At 42.4% G+C, this 11,218-nt stretch overlaps 1 protein-coding gene across 1 annotated transcript in view; it reads right to left on the reverse strand.

Moving 5' to 3' along the window:
• Nucleotides 1-11,218, reverse strand: part of LOC311054998 (complement C3-like) — a gene marked incomplete at both ends in the record, with an annotated part of 35,104 nt that overhangs the window by 11,581 nt on the left and 12,305 nt on the right. Inside the window, 14 exons of the mRNA XM_084071053.1 lie at nt 1-77; nt 565-721; nt 897-992; nt 1,505-1,667; nt 1,856-1,934; nt 3,053-3,259; nt 3,354-3,443; nt 3,537-3,597; nt 4,717-4,932; nt 5,936-6,075; nt 9,092-9,180; nt 9,649-9,766; nt 10,170-10,370; nt 11,078-11,149. The exon at nt 1-77 is cut by the window's left edge and continues 9 nt beyond it. Of these exons, the coding sequence (XP_083927179.1) occupies nt 1-77; nt 565-721; nt 897-992; nt 1,505-1,667; nt 1,856-1,934; nt 3,053-3,259; nt 3,354-3,443; nt 3,537-3,597; nt 4,717-4,932; nt 5,936-6,075; nt 9,092-9,180; nt 9,649-9,766; nt 10,170-10,370; nt 11,078-11,149 (1,766 nt within the window). The remainder of the gene's footprint in view (nt 78-564; nt 722-896; nt 993-1,504; nt 1,668-1,855; nt 1,935-3,052; nt 3,260-3,353; nt 3,444-3,536; nt 3,598-4,716; nt 4,933-5,935; nt 6,076-9,091; nt 9,181-9,648; nt 9,767-10,169; nt 10,371-11,077; nt 11,150-11,218) is intronic.

Consider the following 11,218-nt stretch of genomic DNA (forward strand, 5'->3'; position numbering starts at 1 on the left):
GACAAGTGCCAGAAGAGCATATGCTGTGGCCTCCAGTGAGTAGATATGACCTCCGGGTGAGTTCCAGTGATTGAGTTCTGAGGAGCATGCACACACACGCACGCACGCACGCACGCACGCACGCACGCACGCACGCACGCACGCACGCACGCACGCACGCACGCACACACACACACACACACACACACACACACACACACACACACACACACACACACACACACACACACACACACACACACACACACACACACACACACACACACACACACACACACACACACACACACATTGACTCTGAATGACTAAAGGCAGATGCAATAGTAGTTAGACTGATGAGTCATAGTATCTAAAATGTGTAATTTGTCCATGTACTGTATTTAACACACACACACACACACACACACACACACACACACACACACACACACACACACACACACACACACACACACACACACACACACACACACACACACACACACACACACACACACACACACACACACACACACACACACACACACACACACTTCATTCATAGTCACCTTTGAATAACCTCACCTGATACAAACGTGTAGAGAAACTGTTTTCTTTCTTCTGAGAATTTGTCTTCGTTGGCTAGGGCGTACGATGTCATGGCAACAGCATATGGGTTAGTAAGGCTGGGCATTCTTTTCTCCAGGTATGCCACTGCTTTGTCTATGCTGCCTGCCATACTCTGGACACAAAGTAGAAATAACAGACTATGAAGTCAGATAGAAGCCGTGTATTTTGTAAGGTAAGAGAAGGACGACAAAACTGTGTTGAGGATGAAAGAGGAACAATAGTGTTTTCATAAAAAAATAACAGATTTTCAAGGTATTTGCGTGTGTGCATGTGTGTGAGTTCCTTACATTAACCTTGGCATGACACACATCGCGTGACTCCTGCATGGCGATGAGTACGAAGGCAGTCATAGAGGCCTCACTGTCTGTTCCATGGACATCCCCCTAGATTTGCAGAAACATGTACATTCGTAGTATGTACACCTGAAACTGTGTACCATTAAAGGCTGACCAAACATGATGAAGATAATATAATATTTGACCAGAAGTATCTATACTTTGACTCAAGTACTGGGGTTGAGTACTTTATCCACCACTGCAACAAGCAAGTATTTTTTGTTCTCCTTTTGTTGTCACCAAATTGAACAATTGGACAGCAGTATTTGACACAGTGAACCACCAGCTGCTCCTGGACACCCTTGCTGACCTAGGCATCGCTGGGACGGCACTAAAGTGGTTCCCCTCCTAACTGAATGACCGTACCTATCAGGTTTCTTGGAAAGTTTGCTCCTGTTTTAGACGATGGTTGGTTTACCTATGATGACTATTTCTATGCGTTTGATGTATTACCTTGTGTTTACCTTGCTTATTGTAAATCGCTCTAGATTAAGAGTGTCTGCTAAATGCCTAAATTGTGAATGTAAATTGTAATTGTTAGCTCAGTGCACAGTACATACCCGCATCTCTCGGTGGTAAAACAGTCCGATTTCTTTGAAAACGCCATCAGGCTGTTGTGTTTTGAGAATGAGCCACTTGACGGCATCACAAATAACACTGTCTTGCACTGCCACCTGCAGCTTACTGGCCATGGCAAACACCTTGACTACATAGGCTGTCAGCCTGTAGGAGGAAGATTTGCAGTGAAGTGAAGTGAAGTGAAGTGAAGTGAAGTGAAGGGAGGAGAGGGAATGGAATGGAATGAAAAGAGTAGATAAGAGGAGGGGGAATACAAGTTTAGCATCATTGTTCAACACGTCTTTGCATCTATCTTTGATCCAAAATGTGTGTGTGTATGGGGGGGGGTTTACCAAGTGCTGCATTTTTTTCCACTCCACACAGAAAAACACCCATCTTGTGGGTGGCGGAAGGCAAGCTGGGTTGCATAGCCTAAAACACACACAAACACAAATAGCCCAAAGAGATTAAGTTACAGTGTATTATATACATAAAGAAGCTGGGGTTAATAAACACATACTGTAAATGCTTACACTGAATGTCTTGAAGGGAATTGTACATAAATGCCTTATTTCCCATTCCTGCTTTAATCAGAGTGAAGTAAAGTGGAGGCAATGCTAATGCACAATTTAAAACCAGAACACAGTAATGTACTTCAACTTCAATTTCAAGATTCTATTGTTGGTAATGCCGCTCTGTCGTCATAATCCTTATATGAACCTCATACCTGCATGCATGCATGCCCTACCGCCAGTATCCGTTGTACCTGTCTGTCTGTGTCCCTTTTATACCCATATATGGAGATCTCTGTATCCGTCTGTCTGCCTGTGTCCCTTTTATGTCCATATACCAGTATGGAGATCTTTGTATCTGTCTGTCCTTGTCCCTTTTATGCCCATATATGGAGATCCCTGATGTCATCAGTATGCATGCCCATATATGGCCATATCGGTCGGATCGGCGACTCTGGACAACCACCTATCCGAACAACTCGACAGTGTGTGCCGAGTTTGAAGTCGGTTGGTGCCATATACGATATATGCGCATGATCATATATGGGCATAGCGGTCGGATCTGTGGCTCTGGACAACCGGATCTCCATATATGCCTTTATACGGACGTATCGGTCAGATCGGAAGTTCTGGGCAACGCCTATCTGACCGACTCGATGCGGGCTATAAAAATGTCCCTGAGGTCTGTGGTGATGTATCTTTTTGTCTTTAATTTTCCTCTCCTTTTTAATTGGCCTTCCTGGTGCCCCCTGGTGGCCCTCGCCTTTAATAGCTATGGTCTACCAAAAATGGTTCCATATTATGAGTCCTTGGCCGAAGGCACATCAACACCAGCCACCATGCATAGGGATTTTCTGTCAGGTATGATGTTCATATAAGGATAATGATGACAGAGCGACATTAATAACAGCGACAGAAAATGTCACTAATTTGTGATCTTTTTATTCAATTCAAATTAAATTGCCATTTAAAACAACAAGCAATAAAGCTATCCTGAGAAAACTGCTATAAATACACAGTAGTTGCATTAATTCCTACCTTTTGTGATGTGTTGAAGGGCTTCATTGCGTTTGTTAAGACCTACATCTTCCCACTTGTTGGTTTTGTCCAAGTATGTGGTGGCGATGACGGGCGAAGTCATACGAATCATGTTCTGCTCCCCACAGCCCCCGGGCTGTGTGATGAGACTGCCCATAGAGTGTCCACTGATGGCATTCTCTACAAACACACTCATCTGCTGTCCACCTACACACATAAAGTGCACACACACAGATAGTATATATTAGACAGACAGACAGACAGACAGACAGACAGACAGACAGACAGACAGATATCTCACCTATTATTGAGATCTGGGTGCTGGAAGGTGAGTTTGGGACGACATCGGTCCTAGGAATTCCACTGTTGATCACCTCTTTCTGTATACCACCTGAATTTCATAGGGAGAGTGTTCATGTTGCCTTCTAAATAAATACATAATATTTTATATTTATGTGAAGATTATTCCAAACATTTAACTCACCAAGGTGTTTAGTAGGGTCCAGAGTTATCTTTGTTGGTTCCTTTATCAATTCTCCTTCAGGCTGGCGCACATAAATAAATAAACACTTAATTAAACAGCATGCCTATCAGCCTTTTCCTGCTACAAATACAATTTAGCCAGGGCGACTTGTAAGATCAGAGTAAATGGCTTGAACCCTAGTCAACAAATGACAGGGTAAATGATCAACTAAATAGAGTGTAAACAAATAAATTAAGTGCTACAATGTACAGTAAGTAAGACACCAGGTAAACATCACACCTAGTGTCTGTCTAAAAAACATGCTCTCTACATTTGTGGACAAGCAAACAGTAAATAACATAGGTAGCATGTGAGAACAAGGAGCCACAACATGCAACAGCTGCCACACTTTGAATTGCTTCTCACTGGTTAAAATGAGCAGAGATTAATTGCTTGTGACTGGTTGAAAGAAGCGGACGGCACATCCAAAACATTCCATGCTACAAACTTCACTAGGGGTGGTGGGTATAGCCCGCCCTGCAGTGAGAGCATTGCAGCGTGAAGGTTTTATATTTCTCATCACGTCTATTACTGTAGATATGTTTTTGAATGGATGCCAATCAGTGTTGATTTCGTCGACTAAAACTATGACGAAAAAAAATGTTCGTCGACTAGCTTTTTTCACTGACGAAAACTAAATAAAAACTAGATTAAAAACTAAGCTATAAGACTAAATATATTGACATTTCGTCAACCAATAAAAACTAGACGAAAATGTTAGAGAGGGACTAGTGGAGAAGAGATCCAGTAGAACTAAAAGACAAGTCATTTCATGTTTGGTTGCGCTCGGGTATTGAGCTCGGAAAATAGCAGATCTACAAGCTCACAACGCGTCGCGCTGCGACACGTTGTGAGCTTGTAGATCGGCTATTTTCAGCAAGTGTAAAATCTGCCATTACGACGCCATCAAGGCCTGCCAAAATAGATTTTAGCCGACTGAATCAACTGTAGATTTAGCCGACATAATCTTATGATATTTACTCGACTAAAAAACTAGACTAAAACTAAAACTTTTTAGATTACCAAAATATGAGTAAAACTGAATGGAATTTTATTCAAAAGACTATGACTAAAACTAAATCAAAATATGCTGTCAAAATCAACACTGATGCCAATACACAATGCAGTCGGTCTTGCTTACCACTACTCGCAGTAACTTCCTGATTCCATCATTGTAATGTGAGTCTTTAACCATGGCTTTGACCTCAATAGGGTGACTGCCATCCTTCATGGGAATAATGATAAAGGGCACGGACCGGGTGCTGTAGGCTCCAAGCTCCACCTCCTGACGATACTTCCCACGTTTAGAGGCCGCACTGCACACATGGTCTGAGACCTCCATGAGTTCCACACGCACCTATAGGGATTCAAGTTCACCGCTTTATTCTCCAAAAGGGAAACCTAAAAATATGCGAGGCACATCATCCCCTGTGTGGCCTTGTACGGGGTATGTACATTTACCAGATATAGCAATAATAACAATAACATTGTTATGCAGGGTTTTGTATTTGTATTAATGGATGTTTTTTTCTGTTCAATTTGTGGTTAGACAAAATGGTACCATATACTGTCTCTGCTAAGGTCTAAAGACACAAATTGTGCTCCCAAAAAGACTATAAGTCTATAAAGTCTATACTTTCTCACAAAACCTTTTCCTCAACAAATGACCTATTTTGAACAAAAGAAAATAATGAAAGGGTTGTGCAACAAAGTATAAATTAGCAGTTCAATCATCTTCCCTGATTGTCACATCTCAGGCAGGGAGCTTTGGTGGAGCTTCCGATGTACAGTATAGACTGTTAAGAAGCATTTGAAAATGGTGAGAAGCATTGAGAGACTATACTGTATCCTGAACCAGTGGTGTAAAGTACATTTACTCAAGTACGGTACTTAAGTATAATTTTGAGGTATTTTTACTTTACTAGTACCTAGTTTTAGTATTACTAGTATTTCCAGTTTTCAGTATTTTTACTTCTACTCCATTACATTACTCAGACGCAAATATTGTACTTTTACTCCACTACAATTATTTGAAAACTTTACTTTAGTTACCAGTTAAATTGTAGATATTGATTATTATTACAAAACATACATTATCCACTTCAGCCCTGGGCCTATATACATTTAGGCCATTGAAGATAGCAGATCTGCCATTTTCAAAATATTTTTTATACATCTAAAAACTTGAAATGGGACATTCTGCATAATGTGTACTTTTAAGTACATTTTGAATTCCGGACTTTTACTTGTAACAGAGTATTTCTATATTGCAGTATTGATACTTTTACTTAAGTAAACATACTGGGTACTTTTTCCACCACTGTCCTGAACTAAGAACAAACAAAAAGAACATGACTTACTGTAGCTTTATCAGGACTATTGTTGTGCAGGATTGCCTTGATTTCCAGCTGCTCTCCACGGACAGCTGATTTGGGCAGCCTGAGATCGATGAAGAATGGCTTATGAACGACTACATCTAACGAATCAGCCACACAGATGCCTTTAGGAGGGAGGAAACGTTTAGAAGAAAGGATGGGATAAGACTAGAAGCCTTGCCGTAAAAAACACTTCATAGACTCAAAACTCAGAACTGTAGTTTGAATTTATTTGATTATTTGTTCTGTTTTTTGAAAAGCACGTTGTAACTTTGATTTAATAAGTGCTCTAAATATAAGTGTATTATTATTATTATTATTATTACACTTATTATTATTATTATTATATTCACTCTGCAGCCAGGTACCATTTATATACCCTATTATACCGTATACCCTACCGGGTACCATTTATATACCCTATTATACCCTATACCCTAATACCCTATTATTACAAGTAAGACGCGCGAACGTGGGAAGCGAACGCAAAAAAAAATTAATAATAATGAAAAAAATATATAAAAAAAAAGTTACCAATAAAAATAAATAAAAAAAACAAAAAAATTCTGCGTTAAAAGGAGCGTCTTAGAAAAATTCACCCAACATTTTTGTGTGTTTGAAGTGCCTGTTTCACCCACTTCCGGGGGGCGGAGACAAAATCCGAGGCCGAAGTATTTGTTCGTAGACCCCCACTTAGGGGGGGTAGAAAAAGTTTGGGAGCGATTCGGACACTTTTCATTTAACATGGGGTTTCAATGGGGAGTTTTTAGGAGCCTTCTCCGGGGCGTGGCTTCCGGGGGAAGGGGCGGGCTTAAACGCAACCTTGACAGGTGTGTTCAGTTTTCAAAGACCTTTCATTTGATGTATGGTACGTGTATATTGGACATTTACTTGGCTGCACACATACTGCACACAGACACACATACTGCACACAGACACACAGACTGCAAACAGACACACAGACTGCACACAGTCACACAACCCGAGCAGGGTTTCATAGTGAGCTCCACTTGCGAAGGCGCGCCTCCTTCCGCTGCGTTTGCAATTATCCTACTATAATTCTAGTAACCTGACGGTGGATGGGGTCTTGGGACTCCGATCAGACTGCGCATGCGTTGCTTCGCGCCTGCATGTGTGTGTGTGTGTATGGGACTCAACGTTGCCAGGTTTCGCGAGAGAAACAAGCAGTAAACAAGGCCAAACCAAACGAACCCTACAAGCAACGAGGTCTATGAAAAGAAGGCCAAACGAAGCGCCTTCACACATATACCTTGCCTATTGGAAAACAGCCGATCTACAAGCTCACAACGCGTCCCCACACCCACCTGCACTTTCACAACCAACGCCAAAACACAACACCACCAATATTACCACTACAGCGCTTACAATCGGCGGACATGGCAACACCGACGCCGACGCTACACCATAGACCCCGCCCACTAAACACTCCAGATTCTTCTCGCACACACGCTGCACACATTACCTAGCTCCATAAAGAACCTCTCACTCCGCTGCGAGATGAGGTTCTATGTCGTTCTCTTCCAGGATCGGGCGAACGTCCGTCAAGGCTCCGCTGTTTACCCTTTTGTATACATCGTATCCCAAAACTAATGGTAGATTCTAAACCACACGGATGTTTAAGGTTTGGTCGGCCGCATAATATTTCAGGTCGCCAGCTAAACTACCCGTTTAAATCGCTTATTTAGTCAGCCTGTGGCCATGTTTCCCATTGGAGCCAAACCGGGAGCAGTAATGGCAGCGGACGTAGGGAGAAGCTGGACGTAGGGGGGTTTTTCGGGTTGAATGGGAAACATGGCCACAGGCTGACTAAATAGCCTGAATAAATAAGTTTGCCACAGGACCCGGGCCGGGCGAGTAACATGCCTACGCCATTCTCCGTGCTGATATATATATATATATATATATATACATATATACGCCCGTGGGGAGGGGTGACCGCGGGCCGGGGGGGGGGGGGGGGGCGCGCGGGGACGTGCGCGGCGGAGAAACCGCGCGACAGGACGTGCATTAACCCCAAATTTGCAACTGGGTAGCGTTAGCAATTAGCATGCTACGGCTAACATAATTAGCCCGTTGAACAGTGTTAATTTGGTGACTTCTGGGGGTTTCTGACTGTGACACAATGTCACGATGTCGCGGACGCAGCTCGCGGGAATCGCGGCCTACTGCGCCACCAGAAGCCTCGGATCATGGTAGTGGCCCTGTCCCCCAATCAACGTGCTTTCAGCACGAACGACAACAACACATCTACCGGATGTACAAACACGGAATGAATAGCTTAGCACTTCCGGTGGTTCCTTCACAATAAAGGTTGCAACAAATACACACACCATGCAATGAAATAATCATATGCGTTTCTTAAACTCTAAATTAATACATTCCTTTTTTAACTGTTTTAACTACTCCTGCAATTACATTTATATGAAATAAATCACAACACCCCCCTATAACATTAAAAAAACGCCCAGTGGTGGACAAAGTCCTCACATTTTCAACTTAAGTAAAAGTATCAATACTGCAATGTAGAAGTACTCTGACACAAGTAAAAGGCCTAAAGTACAAAAGCATTGCCATCAAAATATACTTAAAAGTTCCAAAAGTACAAGTACTAAAATGTTTGAAAATAGCTCATCATCAGGCTCACAACGCGTCGCCATGCGTTGTGAAAATAGCAGATCTACAAGCTCACAATGCCTTGCAATGCGTTGTGAAAATAGGGAGATGGAGAGAGAGAGAGAGAGGGACGGAGAGAATACTCAAATACCTTGAGTAAAAATAATTCAGAGTACTCAAAATGAGTAAAAATACTTAAAAGTACTGAAAATACTAAGTACAAATACTTAAAGATTGATAAAAACACTAAAAATACCTAAAAGTTGAGAAAAACAGTAAAAATACTTAAAAATAGGGGGGCGCCACGACGGGGCGCGCGCGGGGGAGAAACCGCGCGACAGGACGTGCATTAACCCCAACTTTGCAACTACTTTCGCCTGCGCCCTTCACCGGGTATGGTCTAGTTATTATTATATTCACATGGCCTTTTAGAGCTCTGCAGCCAGGTACCATTATTATTATTACACTGTATGACATTTTAACTAGGCAAGAGGAGGCAGTTCTCACCATGCGTCTTGGACAGGCTGATGCCTGTGACTATCCAGGTGGTGATGGAATCTGGTAGTGGTTCAGTTCTCGCAAAAGTAGTGGTTACGCTGAAAGAGAAGAGAGGAGAGTCTCTGAGTTTGTTTGTGAGTGTGTGTGTGTGTGTGTGTGTGTGTGTGTGTGTGTGTGTGTGTGTGTGTGTGTGTGTGTGTGTGTGTGTGTGTGTGTGTGTGTGTGTGTGTGTGTGTGTGTGTGTGTGCGCGTGTGTGTTTGATTGATGGAATACTTTATTAACAAGTTTGTTAGCAGTACAGGACAGGTAATACGGTCTAAAGTCATGCTAAAAGGATAACACAAAAAGCTCCCGGGGGCTTGTTTCCATTGTGGTCCATTGTGTACTCAATTCATCAGTAATACATATGATACATACAATTCAATACAATACATATCTGTAAACATATTTACAGACAAAGGAAGGGTGGCAGAGGATGCTACTACCAAGGTGGTGTCTGCGTGCGTGCGTGCGTGCGTGCGTGCGTGCGTGCGTGCGTGCGTGCGTGCGCGCGGGTTTGCCTCACCAGTTAGGATCGTTCCGGTCGCATTTGGGCAGTGGGACATCCTTCCATAGCCAGCTCTCAGGGAACTGAGTACGGGTCACAATTTCATTGCTGTCCGCATAACCATCATCTTCCTCACCTAAGTTGTAATATAGGAAAGAAAATGTCATCATCCTCATCTCTGTCACTTTCCTGTTGTCATTTTGGAGGACTATCTACTAGCTACAAGGGCTGACCAATTAAAAATATATATCGAAACCACTATAGAACCAATAACCAACTTAATCTACAAGCAGGTTTTTGTTTCGTTTTTTGATTGAAAAAAGCGGACTAACCACAAAACCGTGTATTACACTTTGTTGTACAATGGTGGCGTACAAAAATAGTGAAAATAGCCAAGCCAGGCTATTTTCACTATTTTTGAAATAGGGCCTAAGTGGTTACTTCATAGAGTATTTTCGTAAGTTTGGGTCGCGGGGGAAGACACCAAAATGTTCTTTTGGAGTCTTGAGATGAAGGGTTTGGGAACCCAGGTTTCTTACTGCGACCCAGGTGGAGTTCTTCTTCTCTCTGCTCCGCTCGCTGGCCGGCCAGCTGTTTGCAGCAGTGCAGGAAGGCTTCTGCACAGGCCGCACCGTCACTGATGTACTCGCTGCGACGCTGGCAGTCATATGACAGTGGGGTGTCTTTCATTCCATCCACACAACACCTATACTGCAGTTTATCATCAGCGTACGGGCCCGCTGGGAGGGAGATGACAAACATGTGACCATCGCTGCATTTTTCATCGACAAAATATAATGTACAGTGTATGGGGGTTCCTGGTGGCTCAGTCATGTCTCTTTTCTCTTCAACATCAGTTTCATGTCTCTACTCTACTAACTATCTATTAAAGCAAAAATCGCCAAAACGTAATCTTAAAAAATTGCATTTGTGAATGAATCTATCATCTATCACCAGTGAATATATTCATATATATATATGGTCTATCAACCGTATGTTGGATATACAGTATGCATGGTCTGTTAACAGTCTATCAATACTTAGAATATGAATGAACATAAAGTGTGCAGACTATCAATAATGAATCATATAAAAATGGATATGTGTACAGTACAGTCTATCAACAGTGAATATTAGAATTTGTGAACTTGCAGATCAGCCTTTTTTTTTGCTAAAGTATAAGAGTGAAACTGGAGGAACCTTAGTATAGAGTCCTGGGGGACTCTGGTCGGTCAACTAAGTGGTTAATAGTTACCTAGGGTTCTCCTGAGATCCTATGGTCAACTAAGAGGTTAATAGTTACTTAGGGTTCTCCTGAGATCCTAAGGTCAACTAAGGGGTTAATAGTTACCTAGGGTTCTCCTGAGATCCTAAGGTCAACTGAGGGGTTCATAGTTACCTAGGGTTCTCCTGAGATCCTATGGTCAACTAAGGGGTTAAAAGTTACCTAGGGTTCTCCTGAGATCCGTTACGGTTGTGGCTCGTTTCCTCCTCGCGACGATTTCTGGACACTTTAATTCTGGAAATACAACAAAGGCTGACAATTAGAAAGAATGCAATGAAATGAGAGCCAATGGCCTATAGTCTG

This window comes from Gymnoscopelus microlampas (genome assembly GCF_963454915.1).
Source record: "Gymnoscopelus microlampas genome assembly, chromosome: 2".
Classification (NCBI taxonomy): Eukaryota; Metazoa; Chordata; class Actinopteri; order Myctophiformes; family Myctophidae; genus Gymnoscopelus; species Gymnoscopelus microlampas.